The sequence below is a fragment of the Diadema antillarum genome, unplaced genomic scaffold, assembly GCF_040938485.1.
Source record: "Diadema antillarum isolate AM-2024a unplaced genomic scaffold, OU_Dant_1.0 scf00000007, whole genome shotgun sequence".
Classification (NCBI taxonomy): domain Eukaryota; kingdom Metazoa; phylum Echinodermata; class Echinoidea; order Diadematoida; family Diadematidae; genus Diadema; species Diadema antillarum.
In genome coordinates, this window is record NW_027270896.1 from 5,362,503 (window position 1) to 5,389,720 (window position 27,218).

Consider the following 27,218-nt stretch of genomic DNA (forward strand, 5'->3'; position numbering starts at 1 on the left):
TTCACGAGATACCGGCGTAAATACAGACAAAATGGCGTCAACAAGTGATCAGTGTACGGCAGATGACTCTCTTTATCCAATTGCTGTGCTCATTGACGAGCTTAGGAACGAAGATGTTCAGGTAAAGTTGGACAAACCGTATCTGATGCCAGAACAAATAGATTTTGGGTATTTCTCCAACACCGAAAGGAATTTATGTGCCTTGTAACTTCATGTGCGTGCTGTATAGGATCCACAACACTGTGCACAACACTGTGCACTCTGTGTGGCATTAGCAATCAGCGCGGTGCCGTGACAACACGGTGCTTACTGCTGTCACTGAGCGTATGTTTCTATGTGATACTGAGTCTGAGTGATTTACTGATGGAGAGATGATTTGATACATGCCCATGCAATAATGTCCATGACCCCAACGTTGGGTTCTAAATCTACACCTCTAACAACGTTAGAACATTGATTATCTAGATCTAGATTTCTAGAAGTGACTCCTTAGGATGAGCCGAGTGTGAGCAGAACACGAACAGTCTAACACTCTAGTAGAATTACCGGTCAGCATTGACCGAAAGATTGGTCTGTATCTTGTCGTCGGGGAATGTTCTGCAGAGACTGCGTCTGGCTTCACTAGGGGACCCCTCCGTATACAGACCGAAGTCAATGATTCCGGCTCCTGTGTGGAGCAGCTTATTGCAGTCGCGCACAGATCAAACGTTGCGATAAACCAAATTTCAGACAGCTTTTTTACATTCAAACAAGTTTGACATGGCATGACACATTATGCAGCAATATTTGGGGTAAATTTCTCACATTGTGCAATCAAAATACAGTAACTACAGCACCTGTACCGGTAGGTTATAACGCAGAAATTTTATCCATATCGCAACATCGCCGTTCGCTAGCTGTAACTGTGTAAGTTGCCATTTTGAATAGAGGTGGGCTATAGAGGGTGACATTTTCAGAACATGCTCATCACACCTTAGTTTGATGACTTTGTGCCTACTGACACCATTTTTGAAAAAAAGAACGAAAAAAATGCGAAATCCAGGGTGCCCCGGCCGAAATCGTTAAAAATCCAAGATGGCCGCCGTTTCGGCTTAAAAAACACATTTTTGGCTATAACTCGGCTATATTTTGGTCAATTGTGATGGTTTTGGTGTCTAACCCCATGTTTTAGGGGTCAAGGAAATGGAATATAATGATAATTTTAGTGTAAAACTAGATCTTCCACATGATACTAACCTTTTTCCCATATTTAGTGTTAAATTTTCATTGTCCTTTACCCCTACCCCATCCGCCATTTTTTCACTTTTTTTCTGTATTTTTTCAAGTCATGTTATCTACCATACTCTTAATAACAAGCTATCAATCTGGTCTTTCTTCCAACGATACAACAAGAAATGTACAAATAACTTTTATTATACATGTGTGTGTCATGCAGGGACCGGTATGTGGCTGGTGCATTCGGGATGCATGCTAACTGTGCAACCAGTGCTAATACTGTTTCTGCTTTATAGTGCCCATTGACATTTGGTCATTAGACCTCTAACATTAGTCAAAGTGTACAATTCTACTGTAGGTGTACAATTTTGTAAAATGACTTGAATAAGCCTTCTATATGTCAATTGTCCAGCACCATACTTGACTGGATGATTACATTGTATCTGCCATCTTGCCTAGAAAACACATTTACCATAACTCAGTCATTTTTTCATCTTTTAGCCTAGTTTTGGTGTTTCACCATCACCACTTGGTCCCTTATTCCTCATGCCCGCTTTTCCCTACCACGTACGGTATATTGCTGTACTTTTATAAAGCAAGAGTCCTCATGTTTGATGGGAAATTTGATACCATTTTTGTGATTATCCAACCAGTTCTATGACAAACAAATGTTATGTAAAATGTATGTTCCTCACAAAGCATCATATGGTAAAGTCATCATCTTTGATACTCTCTGTGACTGAAAGTGCCTAAAGCTGAGGTAATTAATATCTGTTGACTATATATGTTATTTCCAGTCCCTAGGTTCTCTTTTCCATTTCCAAAATGTGACCCAAGCACAACAAGCATTTAGAATACCAGTATGTGCATCTACAGGCTGTCTGTTACAAAAACGTAAAACATGGGGAGGCCCATTAATTAACAAAGTTGACGAACTCAAGAAATGCCTGGATACCCGAGATCTCACCAAACTCAAAGCTATTTTACGTGGAGAACTGTCATACCGCAGACTCATATCCCATTGAGATTATTGTGCACCCACACGTGTATGAGGTCTTGATACCAAATCTCTGAGGTGGAAATGAAGGTGAAATTGACTCTTCTAGTGACTGGAGGAGAGTCTGATAATCTCCCTGCCCCTGATCTGCCTACTGAAGATGACATGGTGAATGCATTCAATCTTAAGTCAATCAATGGTATCATACAACCAACTGCCCATTCCAACCTTGAAGAAACTGTTGATAGTTAAATGGGCATCAATGATTCTGCATTGCGATATTGGATTACATACAAAGGTGCACGAAACTGGCACATTTGGTATGTGTTGAGACCAAGAGCATGAGGCACATGGAATTGCAAGCTGATGTACAGACAGTACTGCTGATGCAGATTCTTCCATAATGTACAATATATAGGCTCATGGGATGCATCATCCAGCCGAAACATGACCTTTGTGCTGGACAATATTGGCATATCATAGAAGGCTTATTCAAGTCATTTCACAAAATTGTACACCTACAGTAGAATTGTACACTTTGACTAAGGTCTAATGACCAAATGTCAATGGGCACTAAATTGCAGAAACAGTATTAGTACTGGTTGCACAGTTACCATGCATCCTGAATGCACCAGCCACATACCGGTATCTGCATGACACACGTATAACGTATGTAATTTGTATATTTCTTGCTGTACTATTGTTGGTAGAAAACACCAGATTGACAGCTACAACTTGTTATTAAGAGTATGGTAGTCAACACGACTTGAAAAAATACAGAAAAAAGTGTAAAAAATGGTGGTTGGGGTAGGGGTAAAGGACAAGGAAAATGTAACCCTGAATATGGGAAACAGGTTAGTATCATGTGGAAGATTAGGTTTTACACTAAAATTATCATTATAATCCATTTCCTTGACCCCTAAAACATGGGGTTAGACACCAAAACCATCACAATAGAACAAAAAATAGCCAAAAATGTGCTTTTTAAGCCGAAACGGCGGCCATCTTGGATTTTTAACGATTTCGGCCAGGGCACCCTGGATTTCGCATTTTTTTCGTTCTTTTTTTCAAAAATGGTGTCAGTAGGCACAAAGTCATCAAACTAAGGTGTGATGAGCATGTTCTGAAAATGTGACCTAAAATTGACCCTCTATAGCCCACCTCTATTTTGAATCTGTAGGTTGCGTGTTTCTACTTGCGAGGTTTCTACACACGTACTTGTTTTTTTAGTGAAAAAACATGTAGAAACTACTGTACCTCGCACGTGATTGGCTAACGGATTCATACTGTAGTATGTTTCTGCAGTTTGAACGTAACGACGCGATGGGCTAGTTGATGTGTGTTTTACGTTGAAAATTCTACCAAAATGTTGGATTATTCATTATTAATCTGGTGAGTGTAGTGCATTCTTGAAATGTTCATTTTGCTATACAAGCTTAAATTTGCTGACCTAGGTCCGTGAATTAGATGCAATCGAGAAGGGTGAGGTACCTCACTCAATTTTCCATAGAGACAGTGGTTAAGAACATCCACACAGCGATGGGTACTAATAATACAGTACCTTCCGTCTGTCTACGGAGGAGAGCGATAACGTCAAAAATATAAAAGACTCCTCCGGACAGACGGATCTTTCTGTCTACGGTCAGTAGTAAACACATAATAATTTAGAATCTACATGATCTAGGACCCTAACACTAACGTTACAGTTATTACAGGATAAAATATGAATAGTATGGTTGGACCTACTATAGTCTCCACATCGACCGCCTAATCTTTATTTGCTTGATAAGAATATTTAACACTGAAATTCACGTAAAAACTTAACCTACGTGATTGAGAAAATCCAGCACTATCAAATGCCGTTCCCTTTTCAATTCGAAGTTTCAGTGCAAAAATATCGCCATCGAACTTGCGTGGCCTCGTTTCAGCTCCTCGCGATGCCGCTCCTTTTTTAGATCGACCGCTGTTTTTCCATTGACAGTGCACACAAACCGAGTTGTATTGAACACCGTGTTGTACGAAGCTTTTTAGAAAATGCATTGATATTACATTACGATTTGGTGAAAATATTCATTCGAAATTTTGTCCTTGATTAAAACCATTAATGAACAGTGAATTTTCGCGTTTTCCCACACATCCTCATCAATGGTCAAAGCCAATACATTTTTATGTGCTCTGTGCGCAGTGCAGTGCGTACTAAGCGTTCTGTGCGCCAAAACTATGTGGTCGGTTTTGAAAAGGGTGGTGGATATGTACACGTAGTAGACCTACCATACATTGTAAGTTAAGGCCTAACGTTAACTGTTAGACCTATCGGTCAGTACAAATTGCTCTTGGCAAAAGAGTTTTGGCGCTAGTACAGTTTCGCACACTGCCTCACAGGATCAGGATGCCAACTTTAACTAAATTCCAGTTTTATGGTTTAGTCTGCAAGAATCTTCAGCGCTAGTGTACTGTACAGCTGTAGTGTAGGTCTACTTAGGCCTACCTCATACCTGTTTGTCAAATGATCTCCAATTTCCAAACATGCACAAACTTGCTCTAAATATCCAACATTCACAGCCTCGAATATTTGCATCTGAGTGAGATTCAAGTCCAGTACTTGCCGTAGAAAGCTCAACTTGGACAGTAACGTCAATAAAGAAATTTTCACTGTTTCGACACTTTTACACTTGTTGGAATCCATGTCGATCGCAGCTATCTCGCTCTGTGACAACTGCGTTGCACAGGAGCAGACAGTGCGGCACGGTGTGCAAAACAGTACCATACAAAGCATGTTCACAGCAACGAGTGCTGCTATTGATCTGAATGTAGCTATCTCACAGCGATAAGAGCAAGTTCTATGGTATCTTTAAAAAGATCATACTCTTTTCTGCCTTTCTCAGCTCGTACTGAGTCGAGGTAGCGATTAAGATTCAATTGTGTTTGTTCATGGTGTGTGTGTGTGTGTGTGTATGCATGTGCATGCTTATGAGCGAGGGTGTGTGTGTGCGTGAAAGAAGATTTTGACAAGGGTGAAAGAATATAAAGCCTTAAAAAACAAAAGACTAGGAAATGTCACCAGCACGTTGAAGCCTTTGCAGTGGTGAACCATGACTGTAATGACTGCAAATCAGTAAAATTTAGAAGTTTTAAACTATTTTTGTTAGAGTTGTTCTAACTGAAGAAAAAAGCAGCAACAAAAGAAAAGCAAACGAAAATTGCATTGAATCTCATGGGAACTGAGAAACGTGCAAACCAATCAGAAGCGACAATGCTCCCGAGGAATCCCACAGTGCATCTGTGACAGGACTCACACACACTCACACACTCACATACAATGTACACATCATCTGTTCCTGTGTAAAGTTCATTTTTGTGCAGAGGGTTCAAATTTGACCAAAATCTGGAACTTAACTTTAAAATTAACCATGGATTTAATGAAAATGATTCATGCTTTCTTATTCACATCACCTCCAAGTAAATTGTACACTATTAAGCTATCACTCATACTAATGACAACTTATTTGATATATAGTTTTCAACCTATTAAGGATCAAAAGTGGGAATTTTTTTGTTTTTTGTAACACCTAATACAAGTACATGTACTGTAGATCAGTATGTACACTTATGTGTATCTCTGTCTATATTTGCAGTTTCATAGTAAATTATACAACGTAAGATTGTAGATTCTGTGTAAATATTCTGTATGTCAGAATGTGAATGTGTATGTACACTTTGTACCACTGGTATGGCATTGGTTCTGTACTGTACATTGATGTACATGTAATGTGTGTACCGTGGGGAGTTCCAATCGACCATCCAATTGCAGTATTAAGTGAAATGCTGTGTGAGCTTTTATTGATGCCTTCTGTTCTTATTTTATTTTTGTTCATTAATGTTTGTCTTTTTCAGAGGAGGCTAAACAGTATAAAGAAGTTGTCAACTATTGCATTAGCACTTGGTGTAGAGAGAAGCCGTGGAGAACTTATACCATTCCTCACTGGTGAGTTTGTGTTAATGAAGAGATTTTCTGTACATGTGTTTATTGTGAGATAGTATTGATTCTCTCTTTTTAATTAGTGACTCTCCTTATCATGTGAAAAAGGAAAGACAAATGATGAATAATATTACATTTAAAATATGCATCAATATGCAGCAATATGAAGTGATGGAGCTTGATGGTTATGGATGAGTTACAGTGTATGGATTTTATGAAGTTTCATTGCCACCACATGCTGTATGAGAAGATGTCTACTACAGTACAGCTTGTGATGTCACATGCACAGAGTGGTACCTAAAGAAAAAATGAAGGAGATTCAACATACAAGTACATCATATGTTTACTTTTCTTGCATGATAACAGAGTACTTGCCTCTTTCAGAAGGCAGGAGAATTACATGGAATACTACCTTGTCAGTAAGGAGTGGAGGGAATGTGTTGTACTTTTACTACAGTGTAAAGTTGAGACTGCATAGCATGCCAATTACATTATTTTCTTTACACAGAATCATTTCTCCATCAACCAGTTTTTGATGTGATAGATTATTTTACTTATGGATGGACTCTGCATATTCTGTGGTGATGTGTGTGCTCATTACATAGATTGCATGTAGATTTTTGTATTGTACATATGTATGTACTAACATTTTATGTGTGGTAGAAAGTTAATGACAGCTGTATGGGTCTGTTTCTACATGTACATGCTTGTACAAAGTATACATTGTATGAATTGATTTTCAAGAACTCTTCTGTTCTGTGACACAGACCAATACTTATTTAGTAATCACTCCCTCATGTCAAATCTTTTCTCCATGAACAGATACTATTTATGACGAGGATGAAGTTCTTTTGGCACTTGCTGAGCAGTTGGGCACTTTTACTCCATTAGTTGGTGGCCAAGAACATGTACCTTGTTTATTGGTAAGTCAAGACAATGCATGTGATCACCAATGAATACAGACTTTAAAAAAAAAATCTATAGTCATAAAGATGAAATAATTGTATTTACATTGTACATACATGTTCAAAGTCCCTCACACTCCTAATGTGACATAACTCCACAACACAATGAAATGACATTAAGTACATGTATAAAGACCTACAATTAAAATTATGCTGTAGTACATACGATAATTTTTGTATTGTGAATTTTTTTGCTTTAGTATCACTTTTCACTACTAAACTTTAGCAGTCAGGATTTGTTAGACAGTGTCAAGAGTGATTAACATCATAATCCAGAACTCATACGTGTTGTGGTGGAATGACAAAAAGTATTGTCCAATACAAGGAAAGTTAACAGTTTTCCACCCTTGAGATGTGAAGTGTTACAGAAAAATAAATTTGAGATTAAGATACATTGTATATGTTATTGATTTTGATTTTGTGAGAATCAAGGTGTACAAGGTTCTCGCACACACACACACACACAAAAAAAAAACTGAAACCTTGGTGAAATGTTTTGGCATAAACTGTACTTTGTTTATTTTAGATAAGATGTGAATGTTTTTACGTGGTGATACAATTGTAGGTGTAACTTTTTCTGTGACTGACAAATTTTCTGAACAACTTCCCCTTTGCTAGGCTCCTCTTGAGAGCCTAGCCACAGTTGAGGAAACGGTTGTGCGAGACAAAGCAGTGGAGAGCCTCCGGAAGCTGTCGGAGGAGCACTCCCAGGCAGATCTTGAAACACACTTTGTACCCATGGTGAAGCGCCTGGCGGCGGGTGACTGGTTCACGTCGCGGACATCCGCGTGCGGCCTCTTCAGCGTCTGCTACACCAGGTGTAATGCGACAATAAAGGGGGAATTACGAGCGTGAGTTTGTTCTTCGTCAAGTTTTTGTCTCTCCCACACAAACTGCATGTACCTCCTCTGTCATGTGGGGTGTACAATTGTATGACCACTGCCTGTCCAAAGCAGTGCAATTTATTAAAGGCAATTGGTGTGACAGTTTGCATGCATAAGCTGGCTCCTACATGTACATCTGAAGAGACTTAATGTATTCATGGATATTTCACTTTGATGGGTTTATACCCCTTGAAAATGAGGGGGAAAAAGTACAACAATCTGCTCTGCCAGAATGTGGCATCGATTTGGTAATGGGGATTCTTCCATTGAACTGTACACAATCTGCACTAAATTTTCTTGGTTTTTGACCTGAAATCAGTTAAAATCAAATTTATGCTTTCTGGGACATTAAATTAGTGTAGTATTGTATTTAGCCTACCAACAATGACTTCAAGGGGGAAAATTGTTCCAGTTGCTACTGTACATCATCAAACAACACAATTCTATTAAATATTATTGCGTATATCAGTTGGCGTGTTGTGAGGTGACGACATTATCTAATTTTTTTTGTGTGTTCGGTGAAAATATGAAACATTCAATTTCACATTAAACTGAATATATGTAATGTATTAATCTGAATATCTAATTTTGATGAAACTTTCATCAACGCTTTTTGTCTGACGTTAATTCAATCATTGAGGTCAACATAAACACAATCTGGACTTATTGTAAGAAAAACTGTTTAAGAAAAAATTAAAAAGACTTAAAGGAAATGAACACGAGACAAAATGTGTGATCATTCCCATCCCAGGATGTTCAACTGTTTATGTGGCGATGATACCCCTATGGTAAGGAGAGCAGCAGCCAGCAAGCTGGGTGAATTTGCCAAGGTCGTGGAGCCTGAGTATATCAAGTCAGACCTCATTCCTATGTTCAACAGCTTGGCCAGTGATGAGCAGGTAATGATACATGGAGTGTAAGGCTAGCAAATACCAATACAGAGCTCACAATTACAACATTGTTATGATGTTTTATGGTGTTTTTGACACAAACATACTGTCTCTCTTGGCAGTTTTAATCAGCATGTTTACTATGTGCGCTTTTGTATTTTTTTAACCAATATGAGTTTTGTTGTTGTTGTTTTTTTGTCTTCAGCAGCAGAAATACCATCAGGATCAAACAGCATAAAAAAAGAAAAACTTTTATTTTTGCTTCAATATAGTTTTATTCTTATCTGCAGGTATTGGCAGCCACCTTGCTCTTGTATGAAATAACTTTGTTGTCAGGAAAGTGGCATACTTTAGGTGCAAACTGTTTATCCTCAACAGCTGGTAGGACACTGGCCACCTGTTAGCCGTATACAGTGCACTCCTGTTATAACAAACACGGTTAGAACAAAATTCCGGTTACAACGAAGAAAATTTTCAGGCCGCAGAAATATCTGCGCCATGTTTATTATTGTTTCTTTGTTCTGTTATAACAAAATTTCGATATAACGAAAGAAAACTGCCGGTCCCGAGGACTTCGTTGTAACGAGAGTCCACTGTATGCTGTGTTTAGGTAGAGATCCATGCGTCTGCATGTTGAGGGAACTAAGAATGTGAATTTTCTGTATTAACTGCTACGTTCCGTACACTTGTATGCATTCATTATATGTGAGTGACGACAGTCTGGTGTCAAGCAGATAACTAGGCACGCTAGTATGGTTGAAATTTCACCAAGATAGAAAACCGAGTAGGATTGAATCCGTGCTTGTCACCTTTACAGTTCATAGCCAATGCATACTGCCTCCCCATGTTCACTCACAAAAAGTCATGTAACAAATTGAAAATATTGCCATGATTTGATTTTTTTTTCTTACCCAAATTTTTTGTCATTGCAGAGTGGGCAGGAGCTTGCTCTGACATTGCTATCTTATCATTTGCTGTATCACTTTGTACACATATTTAGTTGGAAATCTCATCAGGCCAAATCTTCGTCCTTATTCTCAAAATGGACACTTCTTGAGACTGTAGGGCTCTGAGGTCTGCCTCAGTGGTACTATTCTACTTTCAAAGGTCTCGGGACATTGCTTCTTTAACCCGTTGAGGACGAGTCCCAAGTATACTCGGGCAAATGTCTATGGGAAATGTGTGTTGTAGCAAAATCGGTCCATCCTCAAAGGGTTAAGGGAAACCTGCGATTGCTACCAGAAACAAAAAGACAGCCCATTATTTTGGTGTGTTGGTTTTTACTTTGCTCCCTCCCTCTTCACTTCAAAGCAGGACTCAGTGAGACTGTTGGCCGTGGAGGCCTGTGTCAGCATCGCCTCCCTTCTCTCCAACGAGGACACCGAAAATCTCATCATGCCGACGATGCGATGCTGCGCAGAGGACAAATCCTGGCGGGTCCGCTACATGGTGGCAGACAAGTTCAACGAGGTGACAGCTTGTGCTTTAGTATACACCTAGTATACACCTAGTATACACCTAAAGTATACACCTTGTGCTTTAGTATATACCTAGTATACACCTAGTATACACCTAGTATACACCTTAAGTATACACTTGTGCTTTAGTATACACTAGTATACACTTAAGTATACACCTTGTGCTTTAGTATACACCTACCTTCTGTAAAACCAGAAATTTTCATGTACATGAAAATTTCATGTATTTCGCAAGGAGCTTAAAATCATAAAAGTAAAATGGATGTGAAAGTGTTTTTTTTTTTCTACATGATGCATTGAATGCCAGCAGTAGTTCATGAAAGTTTCATACAGCAAAAAAGGCCATCAACTCCCATTTGCGAGAGTTACATGCGGCAGATGCTTCTGGTTTTACAGTATGTTATGTATGTTGGATGGGGGTGGGACAGAAAGAAAATTACAATAATTTGCCATTGCGTGGCATACATGTGTATCCAACTAAACCATTGTGGTTGTTTTGTGATCACTTGAATGTTATCTCATTATCCGTACAGTTATGTGTATAATGAATATTACCTACACTTCCTTCATATTGTATAATTTCCCACTGATTATTGAATTTTTGAAAGTTCCTTTCTGTCTTTATTTTACATAATTTTTAGTTCCTCTGACTATCCCCCCCCACACACACACAGACATACAGTGTTAATGTTATTGTTATAGCAGTGCATTATTGATTTATAAATGCATTATGGGGTACGACTTTGACCTTTGCAATGATTTCCTCATGTGCTGCAATGCATTATTTTGTGGACCTCTATCATCCGACAGCTGCAAGATGCCGTGGGGCCGGAAATCACCAAGCAGGACCTGGTCCCGGCCTTCCAGAGCCTTCTGAAGGACTGCGAGGCCGAGGTGCGGGCCGCAGCTTCCCACAAAGTCAAGGCGTTCTGTGATAAGCTCTCTCCGGGCGCGAGGGAACAGATCATCATGACCAGCATACTCCCCTGTGTCAAGGTGAGAAGAACTGAAGGGCCACTCCTTGGTAGCAGGCAGGGAAATTAATATTGATGTTATCGCAGGTGGATGACACAAAATTCCCCATTCGAGTGCCTACTCTATGCCAACCCACATGTAATCACAGGATGCATGCCATGGCCATTGGGTGTTTATGTCCACGTTTTTATGCCTCCGCAATGAAGTGGCCAGAGGCATTATGTTTTCGGGTCGTCCGTCCGTCCGTCCGTCCGTCCGTCCGTCCCGTTTTGTTTTTGTCGATATCTCAAGAACCGTGTGGTGGTTTTACATCAAACTTGGTATGAGGGTGTATCCTTGGGGGATAATACTTTATGTGGATTTTAGGGTCACAGGGTCAAAGGTCAAAGGTCAAAGGTCACAGGTTATTTTGTGAAAAAAATTGAAATTTCATGTTTTTCTCCATATCTCGCAAATGGTTCAAGGTATCTTCATGCAACTTAGTATATATGCTTGTACCGATGGGCAGTGATTATCTAGTGAAGTTGGGGGTCATGGGTCAAAGGTCAAGGTCAACTCCTCAAAATATCACTTCTTTCCTTATATTTATGCAATGCCTGAAGGTTTTTTTTTTTCTTTTTAACTTGATGTATACATGTATTACCCAGTATATATTCTGTGGGAAGTTTCTTGCCAAAAGGTCAAAGGTCAGAAGGTCAAAGGTCAAGTGAAAGTGCTGAATTGCACTTTTTCCTCCATATCTCAAAAGTAACTCAAGGTATCATCATGAAACTTACATATTTATGCATGTTCAACCTTACAGCGATTCTCTTTGGAACTGTGAGGTCAAAGGTCAAAGGCCAGGTTTAGATAATGCTATTTTCCCATTTGATACTAAAATTATACTTTTTCTCAATACCTTGAAAATTACTCAATGCATAAACTTATAAAAGGGTCAAAAGTCAAGTAAAAATCATCAGTTCCCCAAATACCTGCATTCTGACATTTTAGTCATTCATCCAATTGAACTTAGTTCTAGGAAAGTGAACATTCGGCACATTTGTGGCAAACCTGTCATTTTAATATTTTGCCAATTGTGTGAAACTGTCATCACACATTGTCAGGACATTGTACTATAGACCTATTAGGAGAACCATGCATTATGGCGGAGGCATATCAGTCGCCATAGCGATATATCTAGTTTCTAATGTGATGCATAAAAGTATGCATGGACACCCTTGAAGAACTTGACAAAACAGTCGGCAATAACATTGATATGAAATTTATCGCGAATACAATGTTTTTCATGAGTATGCCCCATCTTATGATAATCTGATGATCCAATCATAGTTGTTGCTGTAATTTGCAATCCTTTTTTTGCCCCCTGGACATGGAGCGAGTTAGTGCATTACAATAGACTATTAGCTTGAAAGTTCATTCACCAGGCAGTATCTCCTACTGGTTAGACTTTCCCTTGCTTCAGGTGAAAAGGGTCATCCAGCTAGGATTAGATTGATATATCATTTTTTTTTTCTTAAAACATAGGCATTCCCAGCAGAATGGAGCATTTTGATGTCATTTTAGGTTTTCATCACGTTTCCACACGTATGAGTCTGCTTGAAGAGGAAAGATGCTCTAGCACCTTGACTATGAGCGTGTTTCTACTGAGCGACGAAAATTCGAGGTGATGCCAGCCGATGTGTGGTGATACCGGCCGATGACGGCCGATACCGGCCGATGCGTGGTGACACCTCGAATTTTTCCTCAGTAGAAACAGATCTGGTAGTGGCCGATGCCGGCTGATGCGAGGTGCTCCGTCGTCCATCTATTGAGGTGGTCGATGCGTGGTGACGCGAAGGACGATTCTCAGTAGAAACACACCGGGTAGCGAAATTCGTGGTGTATCGGACGTCTAGAATTTCTCCCCGCGCTTTTCAATCGGTTTATCGCACACATGTGTACAAAATACGTGTGTACACACAACGACCGTGTTCGCATCATGCTTTGTTGGTACCAACTCTCTTGTGTATGTGTTATAGGCCCTATACGTTACGTTACATGTGAATTGTGGCATTCATCGCCTATTGTTCGCGTGATTAACAGCCTAACTTATTGCATTACTAAGCCCTCATCACTTACTTGATTTTACACCGCGTTATTTCATTTTATATTGTCTCGAATCGCGAGAGTACCACATTAGTATGTCGCAGCCTTGAGAAAATCTCAACTGGACCCTCGATCTCCAAAGATTTCTCATCAGTCAGTGGCAGGATACCAGTATGTTAGCTCGGGGTATATTGGATGGGAAGACGAAGAGAAAATGGCTAATCAAAAAATAGCCGACGCAGTTGTAGCAAAGCAGGCAGGGTTCGGATCGTATTAACAGGCAGTGCGCGCGTGACCCAAATCTGTGACTTTAAAAATACCTGACTTCCGGAATCGCCGCATTTGCACGTCACCTTTGCATCACCTCGTATTTTATCGCTCAGTAGAAACAGCTCGAGTGGTCATAAAATACGAGGTGCTGCGTTGGACAAAATTCGTGGCGATGCCAGGGATGTGAGGTGCTCTCAGTAGAAACACGCTCAATGTGTAGTTAGTTCGTAATAGACATTAAACATCTGTAATGTTATTGTGCATTTGCATGCATTCTTCTGAGCTTCTGGATTCCAACAGTATCGTGGCAGGTCAAGTTATGAACTTATGATTGAGATGTTCTTGCTACATTTGTTCCAACAGGACTTGGTTTCAGATGCTAACCAACATGTGAAGAGCGCCCTCGCGTCTGTCATCATGGGTCTATCACCAATTCTCGGCAAAGACAAGTAAGACAACTGAAGTACATGTACTAATGAACCGAGAACACCACTAGAATATAACAGTTGAAGAAATTAATATAAACTTTCATGCTCGTGCCTAAATGGAATTTAGTTTCTCATAGTCAGGTGTTTTGGGCATTTCAGAGAGGTGTTGATAACTTGGCACTGTACTTTGAGCATTATATTAGATGCAGTTTTAACCCTAAAAAGACTGGGCTATTTTGGTAGCTCGAAAGACTGGGGGGGGGCCTCAAGGGCCCCCCCAAGATCTCGGCCGTGGATCGCGCGATCGCCGCGGAACTTTGCACAATGGTAGTGTGCGATGTAATCTACAAGATCGTGTTTTTAAATTTTCCTAAATAGACTTCTGTTATTTTATTTTGATTAATTATGATAATTTATGCAAGAAATCAGCATCTTTCATCTAAATCAGTAAATAAAGCTCCAAAAGTGCTCATTTTTGGTATAATTAATCTTTGTGGCATTCTTAGCAAATGTACTTGAAAAAAAATTCGGTATCAAAATTAATTTCTTATTTATTTTATTGTTTCATGAATTTCTTTTGTATTTCTTTGTTTTTTCGACCTTTTGTTTCTGTTGTTTTTTGTAACAAAATTTGTCACAGAAACTTTTTGAAGCATAATACTCCTAAAACAAACTAATTTTAGCCATTGAGAGTAAAAATAAGCATATTTATATGAACTATGTGAAAAAACTCAATTTGCATTGACTTTGTACACAAAATCACATTTTTTAGCCATTTTTGGCCTCACGTGCATGTACAAAAAGTCATGTAACTTCAGAACCGTACCCCCAGGCGTCACAAATTTGGTGTCAGAATGTGCGGGAAACTCAAAAGAAAAAAGTCATGGAGCATCGCGGCGAGAGCATTGCGTGTTGCAGAGTAATCGTGCGAAATGTCAAGGGGTGGGGGGGGGCTCCGAGGCCCCCCCCCCCCAAGAGCAGTTCGGGTTAATGTTATAGATTCTTGATGCTGGTGGTATTACTGCTATTGAGCGGTTTCATCAATATTACACATATAGAGAATACAAACATCTACAACCTATGTGTGACCCAACCAACCAAAAGTTGCCAAACATGGTTCCTTAGTAAAGGACAGATTCTAAAAAAGCAGATTCTGAGCTTTGAAATTATGTCTAACTCAATATGAATGGGCTTTCCTTTCCTTTTGTAATGATGGACAGAAAGTACACTCATTGGAAAAGTGTTTATTGAGAAAAGAAGCTTTGAAGTTTAGATTCTATTCAAGTGCTTAATCTCACCAAGCTGTGCTCTATACAGGGAACAGGACAAAAAAAAAAATAATAATAATAATAAAAAAGGATGTAAAACACCATAACAACCACAATAAAGGGATTATCAGATTGCATTGAAATTTTGCACACCCGAGAAATACATTCGATTCATGACTGATATTACCTTTCAAAGCAGTATCATCTTCTATAAAGTTATTAGAATTGAAAGTGAAGTGTTAAAGGGTTTGAGAAAAATGAAAAGGGGCCTGTAAGATATACCTTATCACACTCTTCTACAGCACCATGTTCTAAAAAAACCTGCAAAAATCACCATTTCCCATTTGTTCCCTGTTCCGAAACTTTATAACTTTGTCGATGAGTTGCTCTCATAGAAAGAATAGGAAAGTAAAGATTGTCTAGGTTGCCCATTTCACCTATTTTGAGTGCGAACATGAAATTGATTCATGCAACTTTTTGTTGGTTTTGTGATACATGGTCACATATCGTCGCTGGGGTGACAAGACCTTGTATCTGCATTTTTTGGTGAAAATGACTTTTTTGGATTAAAGGTCATATGATGGGTTAAGTGATGTCCTGTCCAAATCCCAACTGTCTTGCTCCAAAAATGAAGCCACCATGGCATGTCAAAGGAAAGGCTTTCCCATTTGCTCCAGTGCTTTGGCCGCCATGTTTTTTGGCTCTCCTGAACATTTGACATTTTGTAGATACGAGGTCTTGCCGCCCCAGCGACAATATAGTGGTGGTATTTCACATGCGACAACATAGATAGGTATTTAAAAATACTTAGTCATAGTATGGTTTTGAGTTTTACTATTGTTTATGCCAAGCCTCTGTGACCTTTAATAGCGTAATGACCCTGAACATTACTCAGATTATTTTGCACACCAGTATACATACGGGTACATGTGCCAGGTTTGCAACAGAGCATATTATTCCCATCAAAAAATACAGTCAAAACAAACTTGAAATTTGATTTTATTTTTTTTTGTATCAATACACTAGAGTATTCAGATGTACAATCAACAGAATGAATACAACTAGATCTGTAACAATCTGGCAAGCCTATTTCACTTTTCCTTTTTCTTTGTTTAACTCCAAATCTCACTGCAGACTGTAGTCATGCTGACACATTTCAAGCCACACATGCAACAAATGCCCCCCCCCCCCCCCCAAAAAAAAAAAGAAAAGAAAAGAAGAAGAAAATCAACTTGTTGGACTGACTGAAATTGATGTACAAATACTGCTAGATTTTAGGATGTGACTTTATTCCGAAAATCAAGCGTAACTCCCTGGATAGCACATAAAGGATGTTTTACATTCCTAAAATAGTTAACACATAAAACATAAAGAAATGAAGGTACAGGATATATGCCAGTAAAGTTTTACCATGATTCACAAAACATCACTATTAAAAGCTAGAAAATGTGAAAATATCTCATTTAGAAGTGACTCTTTAAGGACAAGTCCACCTTCATAGACACATGGATTGAGTGAATGTAGAAATATTAGTAGAACACATCAGTGAAAGTTTGAGGAAAATCGGACAATCTGTTCAAAAGTTATTCATATTCAAAGTTTCTGCGCAGTCACCGCTGGATGAAAAGACTACTATAGTGCATGTTGTCACATGCGTAGAACACACACAAAAAAGGAAAATGTGAAGAATTCCACTAAATTTCATATTTTGAAAAAAAGTACACATTACCTTGACTTGTTACTGTCATATGTTATGGATTATATTATTCCCCCTGCCTTTAGAAAGAGGCAAGTCAAGAGCTCTTTTACTATGCGAGAAAAATGAAAATAATGTTGAATTTTCTTTATATTTTCTTTATGCCATTCTACGCATATGACATCACAAGCTGTAGTAGTCTTCTCATACAACAGTGGCAGCTCTGAAACTTCAAAAATTCATAACTTTCACTGATGTGTTTTACTAATATTGCTGCAATCACTTGCCGGTAATCCGCACGTATATGAAAGTGGACTTGTCCTTCAAGGGAGTACTAGTCACAGCTGTGGAAAACCAAAACATCGATGAGTTTCAGTAGTATTTATATTAGCCTACAAATGACTTCATGAAACACCACTGTCAAGTCGCATGTTAGCTAAATGTGACTTTGGCAAGTTATGAACCAACGTTTCTGCAGTTACTCAAGGCTCTTCATGAAGCAGAGCCTAGAAAAGCCATGAGATCTTTCAGTTGTTAAGATGGAGGGGGAAGTAGTTGGGAAGAAAGAAAACCCAAGTTGAAACAAATACCTCCTCATCCATCCCCAACTACTGTAAAACATGGTATTTTCGTGGCATGACATTTTCGCGAATTGGAGCCGACGGCCTTATTCGCTGCATGAAATTTTCGCAAGTCGCCTCTAACATTCAATGCGTATAGTGTTGACAAGAACTTTCATGTGCATTTTGATTTCGCAAATCTTGGCTCTCACAAAATTCGCGAAATTGAAATGCGCGTGAACATTCCTCGTTTTTACAGTACCTCTTGTCTCTACCCCCAGCACCATCCAGCACCTCCTGCCCCTCTTCCTGGCCCAGCTGAAGGACGAGTGCCCCGAGGTAAGGCTGAACATCATCAGCAACCTGGACTGCGTCAACGAGGTCATCGGTATCCAGCAGCTCTCCCAGTCCCTCCTCCCCGCCATCGTCGAGCTCGCTGAGGACAACAAATGGCGGGTGCGCCTGGCCATCATCGAGTACATGCCCCTGCTCGCCGGCCAGCTGGTAAGTCAAATTGCAACAGGCCAGAGCAGCGTTTTGGCCCCACGTGGGCAGGCTGGGCAGACCACTTGCTGTCAGCGTGGAGTATGTTTTTTGGGGGAATTAGGTATTTTTGTGCAATGTAATAACAGTGGTACCTCAACATAGTAAGGTAAGGTATAGTGTGATACTTCATAGAACATGGTAGATTTGACAGTCCAATTCCTTTCGTTACTTTCTTGTCGTTATGCTGGAAATAATGAGATACCCGATACAATGAGGAAATGTCTGGTCCCAAGCAGCTTGGTTTGACACTTCCTTTAAACCAATGTTGCAAAAATACAAAATAAAAAATAGCACAATGTTTAGATAATTTGTTTACTCTGTTTTAATAACATTGAATCAAACTACTGCTGTTAGATCTAACAGATGACAGATTTGGGCATCAGATTTTAATAATTTCATCAAACATAAAGTCATGTCCATTGATCTTTGGTGAAATTTCAGATGTGAATGAATTTAGAGTTAACTCATCTTGATATTACTGCCTGTGCATGCGAACTCCTGTAATATCAAACACGGTTATATTAAACAAAATTTTAGTTGCAATGTAGTCAAAATTCAGACAGCAACATTGTCCACTCTGTGTGTTTTTATTGTTTATTTGGTCGGTCATAAAGAAATTTCGATATAACAAAAGAAAACTGCCAGACCCGAGGACTTCCCTGTAATGGGAGTGCACTGTATCTTGCGAGAACTTTCTCACGTTCATTCAAGCCAACGATAATAATAGTAGCAACCACATATACGCCAGTAAGATGGATATGAAGATAATGTTATTGTCACCCAATGTATCTCATAGACACATTCCTCATAAGTCTAAATTTGACATGAAGTTTGACATAAAATCAAAGTGCATCCTTCTTTTGTGTCAACAGTAATCTAGCAATTTGGATTTTATTGATGTATTTGAGGTTCCATCAATGTAGTTGATGAATTAAGTGAAAAGAAAAAATGTGTGTATATGTATTTTTGTCATAATGATTACATTTTGCACAAGACAATGTCTAGCACATCAGCAGCCGACGTATGCATGTATACATGTGTAGTTTCGACCATCTTCGGTACTTTATGAAAACATGAGAAAATTGAACTTTCCAAGATTTTCGAATCTCAACTCTGAGTGTGGGTTGGTAAAAGTTCCCCAATTCTCTTTGTCTGATTTTGCTGAACTTCTCAAAGTTGATTTGATCATTACACTTGTGATGTCACTTGTTATTTCTCACGTACAGGGTGTGGAGTTCTTTGATGAAAAGCTAAACTTGCTCTGCATGCAGTGGCTTGTAGACAATGGTGAGTGAAATACTCTGATTTGCCGAAGTTCAGGTGGGGGGGGGGTGGAGTTGTTATCGAGAAGACCCTATTTCCACTTTTGTTTTATTTTTTATTCCTTTCTCTTTACAAGTGAGGTGAAATAAACAGTCAGATGAACAGATGTGCCAAAATGACAAAAAAGGACAAATGTATGATATTCAGTTGATATGTGTTGTAGCAGAATGGTTCAGTACTGAAAATAGAAGTGTGGAAGAAGCATGGAAATTATGTGGCAAAAGCAGTAGGACCAAACAAGGAAAAAATTTGTTTTTATTTGCTTTTTTCTTCTTTTTTTTTGGCATAGATTTTGAGTGTATGACCATTGGCATTTGCCTGATGTAAGGAAGACTTTAAACTACCTCCTGAAATGAATGATGAAATAAGGTGATAGAAGAGTGATTCAAGGCACAGAACAAAAATAGATAAATGAATAAATGAATGAATGGATGGATTGATTGATGGGTTAGTAAATGATTATATGAATGAAATCATGAAGGAATGAATAAATACATAGATAAATAGATAAATACAGGTACCCATCTAGAGATAAAAGGGAAGGGCACAAATGGCAAAGTGAATTTATGATATTCTAAATTCATTTGCAAAGTGTCATCACTTTTACATAGGTGTGTGCATTGTACTAATGTGGAGAGAATCCCCGAACCCCCCCCCCCCCAAACACACACACACACACATATTGATATATACGTGTAAGCCAGAATACCTAATCAACCTAGGTGAACATATGGTGTGAGGGTATTGACAGGTGTCTGTACATACTTTGATGTTCCTGACATGTTTTCAGATTACTTTAGAAAAAGCTGGTTTGGTTTGTGCACTTTGATACTTTTGGATGGTACTATGAGTAGTGAAAGTCCACTTGAAGCCAACTTTTTTTTCCTGTCTTCTTTTTATGATGTATTTTTTCCTTCTTCTTCTTCTTAATCTTAAATGTTATTATAGAGAGAGTAAAATGCAAACAATTTAAATTTTGTTTATGTTGTTTCTGTCCTATTTTTCCAATTTTCCAGTGTTTGCAATCAGAGAGGCAGCAACAAACAACCTGAAGAAGTTGGTAGAGAAGTTTGGGGCATCATGGGCAAAGGTAAACACAGTTTTTGCTTCTGTGATGATGTAGGCAAAAAAGAAAAAAGAAAAAAAAAAGAAGCTCTTTCTTCCTTTTTCTATTGTGGAAAATTGGCAGACAAAATAAGCTGTTAAAAAAAAAAAAAAAAAAAAAAAAAACTAGAAAGGGAAATTGAAAGAAGGCATAGAAATATGGTATGTGAGAAATCTTTGAAAAACCCATGAATTACATCTCGTTCGTATTTGTATGAACCCTAATTTTTAGTCTCATTGCTGCCAGATGAAGTGCAGTTCTAGGGAAACAAAGTTTATAGTTGTTTAAAGCATAATCTCGCAATGTGTTCATATGTCTATATTTGCTTTGAGTGATGATTGCTGCAGGAGAAAACTCCATTACACACTGGTATAGATAAAGTAGATATGGTCCATGGCATCATTCTTATAATGGACTTCTCGTGATACTGTCATTTCTCAAAAAAAACCTCAAAGTGAGATATAAAAAGCTACACTGTACACTCAAATATACCTTCTACTGTAGTGAATGATTATGCAGTACCAGCTGCTTGCTATAAGGATTAGAACCAGTACTGCTATCAAGCGGAAGCTCAGTGGTCTAGGGGAGATGACGCCTGTCCAGTGATCAGGAGGTCATACATGTAGGTTTGAATCCTGCTTGAAAACGTATGCCCATGATTTCTTTTATCATGGATGGCTACGACTAAAACACTGATCAATTCAGTGCTTACTTTCATCATTGTACTAAAAATTTACCTGCATTTGAATGACTTCATTGCAGAGGACCGTAATTCCGCGCATTTTGGAGATGTCTCGAGACCAGAACTACCTACACCGCATGACTTGCCTCTTCTGCATCAACGTCCTGATCGACGTCGTCGAGTCTGAAGTACTGAGCAAGGACATGCTCCCCATTGTCACCGCACTGGCCACCGATGCCGTGGCCAATGTCCGCTTCAACGTGGCCAAGACCCTACAGAAACTTGGGCCAAAGGTTGATCAAAGGTATGCAGTCTTTGTATTGCAGGAGAATGTTCCTCTTTGTCCTGCTCTGCTTTCATTTGAAGTAACTGCTGCTACTGCAGATAAAGTTTTGTTTACTCATTTTTTTTATTTCTTGGTCTAGATATGGCATTATGATAGAGCTGGCAGGTCTTCCATAGTTCAGGACATTTCAAGGGAAATATATATGTCCCGGCAAGATAATATGTGACCCTGCACCTCAAAACAAACAAAAAGTCGCCAGACATGAATTTTTAGTTAAGACCATATTCTAAACGAGCAGACTTTAAGCTTTAAGATGATGTATAACTCAAATCAAATCTACTCTCCTAACCTATCTAAATATTGGAAAGAAAGCACAAACTCAGGAAAAGTGTGAACTGAGAAAAGAGGCTCTGAAGTACAGTGTCTATTCAAGCGCTTAATCTTTACCAAACCGTGCTGGCTGTGCGATGAATAGGACAAAAAACAGGAAGCAAACCACCAGAGTAGCAACAATTAAGGGATTATCAGATTAAACTGAAATTAAGCATGCCCCATTAACACATTCTGTCCATACTTAATGCCAACTTTCAAAGAAGCAGCGCTATCCTTTCAAAAGTTATTAGAGTTGAAAGTGAAGAGTGTGGACAAGGTTTTTCAGAAATGAAAAAGGGATTCTAAAGACACACCTAATCACACTACTCTACCAAAAATGTTCGAGATAAACTGCTAAAAAAATACACTTTCCTGCCCGTTTTATGATACAAAATTTTAGCATAATGTAAAAGAAGACCCGCTTTTTCAGAAAATATGAAAAAGTCAAGTTCGGCTAGGTTGACCCATTTCCCTTATTTTCAGTCCCCACGCAAAATCAGTGTGTGCGACTTTATGTTCGTTTTGAGGTGCACGGTCACATATAATACCCACCCCCATATCATACCGTGTACGCCAAATATTTCGTGAGGTTTTTATTTTCGTGAATTTCGTGAGTCAGTTGGTATTTGCAAAATTAAAGACATGCGAAAATATTGACTGTGATCAAGCTATGAATGTGACATACGCTTATACATTTCTCCATTCGGTACAGGACTCCACGATTGCGAATTTAACCACTCGCGAAATCGTCGGGAAGTTCCGATTTGCAAAAATTTAGACTTGCTAAATATATGGCGTATACAGTAGTTTGCTGTGTTTGTACATATGTTTATCATTTGAGTGGATTGTTCATCCTTGCAATTGAATTGCATGGTTTAATGATTCCCACACCCTGTTTAAAGGAATTGTCGAGTATAAGTCTGTATTTCCCCCTTTCATTTTCATCATTTTCTAGTCTCTGCGTGGCCCACGTCAAACCTGTGCTCGAGAAGCTGAGTGGCGATGGTGATGTTGACGTCAAGTTCTATGCTGAAGAGGCAATGGCAGGTAAGACTTTTCAAACATTCTCTACCAAATGGTGCAGTGGAACCTCAGTGTAGCGAGGTTGCATGCAGCAATTGCACATAAATATGCATATGAGTATGCAAGCTTTATCCTTTGTTTATTGTTTAACAATGTGTTGCTATATAGACAGCATACCTTAAATGGAAACTGTACAAAAATACCAAGAATTCTGCGAACTCCCTCAGTTTTTGATTACTTGACTTGAAATGTGGCACATGTGACTGCTATAGTATGCAAATTTGCAGTCTTTATTTTTCGTTGGAGGTTACTGTCAGAGAATGTGTTACCATTAGCAAGAGTATATTTTATATGAAAATCCAAAAAATAATTTGGATTCAGCAATTCCCTAATTTTTTGGCAATTGGCTTAAAATTTGGTACATGTGACTGCTAATGTACGTAGATTTGCAAATTTCATCTTTTGTCTTTGTCAAACATGTTGCCATGGTAACAGCATATTTTGAATGAAAATCGTAAAATCGGTTTATCAAAAAAATATGATTCTAGGTTACTTCCTCAGCTTTTCAACATTTGACCTGAAATTTGACACATGTGACCACTATGATTTGTAGTTATGCAAACTTCATCTTTTGTTTATGTCAAACATTTTGTTGCCATGACAACATTCTTTTGTTTAATGAAAATCATAGAAATTACCAGTATGTCCATCCAAATCACTCAGTTTTTGAGTATTTGACTTAGAGATATGGCTCATGTGACTGCATGACGTCATTAGCTCACTCATTCTACTATTCGTAAGGACTGGTAAAGAAATGTTTAAACAAAATTTACATTTCAAAATTATTTTATTTTTGTCTTATCTGATTTTTGTTGTTTTTGAAACATTTTTTAGGGTATTTTTTTAATCTTATTCTGTTGTGGTTTCTTTATTTTGGAGATGGATTTCCACTTTGACATTTTTATGCAGTAGTTGGTGAACACATGTTAAAAGAATTTCCAGGAAAGATCAGAAATGGGTGAAGGTACAAGTGATCAGCTTTAATATTAGTCACCCAGATTACTCATTGATGTGAGAAAGGAACACCATCTTTATTTGCTCTGTAACTCAGAAGGAAATGCGCAGGATGCTTTGTCAAAAAGGTGTGCTGTAGACATATAAGGAGTTGTGTGACATCATAACTTCTTATCTTGTTCCCGACACTTTATCTGGATACTGAGTTCTGGATCTAAAGCAGAATGGGGAAGTTTGTAGGTTTCATGACAAATTCACTAACTGCAGTTGTAAGATGTTTTGGTTTCTAAACCAACTAGAGCTGCCTTGCGGAGGGATGTGTTCAGTGAGCACTTTCTACCAGCTTTAGACAATTCTATAACTGATGAGAAAAAGTCATTGCACACTTTTATTTTTTTTTTCTCCATCGGCTGATGCAAATTAAAATCAAGCGCAACAGGGATCCAATTTGAAATTGATTTTTTTATATACCAGGGCCCCATTTCATAAAAAGTTGATATGATCGCAGCTCTTGCTGGGATGGCAATTGTCATGATAACGACAAGAATCCAGCTTCCTGATTGGCTGTTGCTATTGGAAGTTCCCATTCCAGCAAGAGTTGCTATCCTAACATCTTTTTTGAGATGGGGACCTGAACTACATGTACTGTAAAACCAGAAATTTTTGCTCGCATGAAACCTCAAATTTTGCGAGGAGCCAAGATTCTTGAAAATGATATTCACACAAAAGTTCTTATGTAACAAAACCAAATTCTTAGGTCAGCAAGTTGTGGCAGTTTCATGTAATCAACAGCAAAACATTTCTTTATTCGAATGTTTTCCGCATGAAACGAATGTTTGTAGTATATGTGAATTTCGATGTCTGTATGTCTACTTTTTTGTTCTCTCACTCACAGCACTGTCTATAAAATAGAAGTGCAAACCCATCAGAGAGAGTGGTGATCTACCCTTCCTCTGCTTTACCACAACGCATTCTCTCTTCATTCTCCCAATGCACACAGCCTGCTTCTAAAGAAGGAAGAAAGGATGGCCCACCTGTCTTCTATTCTACAGTGGTAAAATAATACACACAAAAAGGAGAAAAATAACAGTGTAAGAATGATAATCATAAAGTAAATAATACTGGTTAAAGAATTGGCTAGAATGCAAAAAGTACACCAAACTGAAGTGAGTTGATTTACTCTGACAAATTTTGATGTTCATGGTTTCTTAAGTGTTGGTTTTGAAAGCCATGTATTGGTATGCTGATGCTACAAACGAGAGATGTTCAGCACTGTGCTGATCAGCAGCATTTTATGTAACAGTATTGTATAAGCAATTTGATCTCATTTCCACTACTGGACGCATTTCATGTCAGATTCAAAACAGCTTAATATCTTGGATGCTGTAGTCACATATCCTTTCATGTGTTTTTTGTCATCAATGTTAGAGGGACTTGTATGCAGCTACATGCCGAATTATATTCAAGTCAAGAGTGCAAAGTAACTCTCTCAGTGATACTGTATGATGCCATTTGTAGCCATTGACGAGTCCATACTTATACAGTGTGAAGAGATCTTGATGGATGTTTATATTTAGTACTTTTTTCTTTTTTTTCGCGAGTCTTGAGCTTGTGTACACTGTCACATGGCATCATATTTCTCGTACAGATATATTTTCGTATGGCACTTCTTTGCACCAAGTGTTCTCCAAGTTTGGCAAGAATCGGTTTTGCCACTAGGGAATTGTGTAGAAGTGGCATGCTGTGTGCATTTTAAGATGTAATTAAGAAGCAGTGTGCTCTGTAAAGAGTAGAAACAAACCTACAGAGATGAATGAAGAAGAGAAGAAAATGTTCGACCCTATGTCACAAGATCTCACTAAACTATTATAGATAGATTGACTGAGGATGGAACACGGCATGAATGCTCGGAGAGATTTAACTGACAATAGATAACCAGTCAGAAGAAAGTCAAAGTTGGAAAAGATGAAGAATCGGTTTACGAGTAGATGTCTCGAGAATAGTGCATGCTGTTGGTGTTGATGAATTGCACGCAGTAATGTGATATGCACTCATGCAAAGTACCTCAAACCTGTCTTAGCGGCCACCTGCTTGTAGCGGCTACCTGCTGTATGTTAAGCCACTACATTTTCACTGGAGATGAATTATGTGTGTAAGGGGCAGCTAGGCCAATTATATACATGTAGGCAATACTTACCTGTTTACAGCCACCACAGTGACCAGATTTAGCCTCATCTGCTAGCACACCAAATTTTTTTTTTCTTCTTTTATTTTTTTTTTTCTTCCCAGCCAGCTACATTATTAGCTGAACATAAAACCAAAACAAAATGATGCACACTGTTGTTGGTTTTGTTTTCACTCATTAATGTCTTGAGATATGACAGTTTATCAAGCAGCATGGTTTGACGATTTGCATCCATGTGTGTATGAGAGACTTGTGACTGACATCACAGATATAATGTGATAAAATCAGATTGCCCACATGCCTGTATATCGTGGCCACGTGTCTTCAACTGCATATTACACATAGTCAGTAGTCCTTTAGAGTACTATACACTAGTTTGCAAAGGAACTGTCACTGTGTCAGTTAGCATAGAATGCATGCTACTGTGGGTGGGGGGGGGGGGGGGGGATTTGGGTTGTTGTGGAAGGAGACACAATAAGCCTTGTCAGTGCAGTTTGTGATGTAGGATTCGCTCTACCTTTGAAATAAAGTTAGACTTAGGGCTGGAGAGGTCTTGTTTTTTGATTGAATGTTAAAAAGTTATGCAGCAAAATATCATCTCACTAGCAATGATCTTAAACTGTTTGAGGAGTGTGATCATTTACACAAACTTAGTTTTGAGTACTTTGAGTGTTTTTTTTTTTTTTGGGGGGGGGTTATTGATGATTATACATTTTTCATCTTTGTTTCCATGTTTGTTTGTTGTTGTTTTTTTCTTGTCTTTTTTTTGTGTGTGTGTATATAACTTATTTTCTGTCCGGAGGACTGGAAGGATGTGGACAAAACAATTTGAGCAATTACTGTGAAGTAGAACATAGAAGCTTATCAATTTAGATATCATTAGCTATCAGTAGGGTAGAAACAGAGGCCGATTTGAACGTAAAAGCACCTGGGGGAGGGGGAGGGGGAGGGGAGGGGATGGCAGGGGGTCCCATCTTGCAGCTTCATTCTAT

At 38.6% G+C, this 27,218-nt stretch overlaps 1 protein-coding gene across 1 annotated transcript; it reads left to right on the top strand.

Moving 5' to 3' along the window:
* Positions 1-26,107, top strand: LOC139717587 (uncharacterized). The gene is made up of 14 exons (XM_071629100.1): positions 1-121; positions 6,107-6,197; positions 7,014-7,114; positions 7,775-8,007; positions 8,792-8,939; positions 10,242-10,400; positions 11,219-11,404; positions 14,102-14,187; positions 17,972-18,194; positions 19,463-19,523; positions 20,576-20,649; positions 21,427-21,650; positions 22,960-23,051; positions 24,937-26,107. The coding sequence occupies exons 1-14, from the start codon at positions 32-34 to the stop codon at positions 24,951-24,953; spliced, it is 1,785 nt and encodes a 594-aa protein (XP_071485201.1). The 5' UTR covers positions 1-31; the 3' UTR covers positions 24,954-26,107.
* Positions 26,108-27,218: the final 1,111 nt, after the last annotated feature.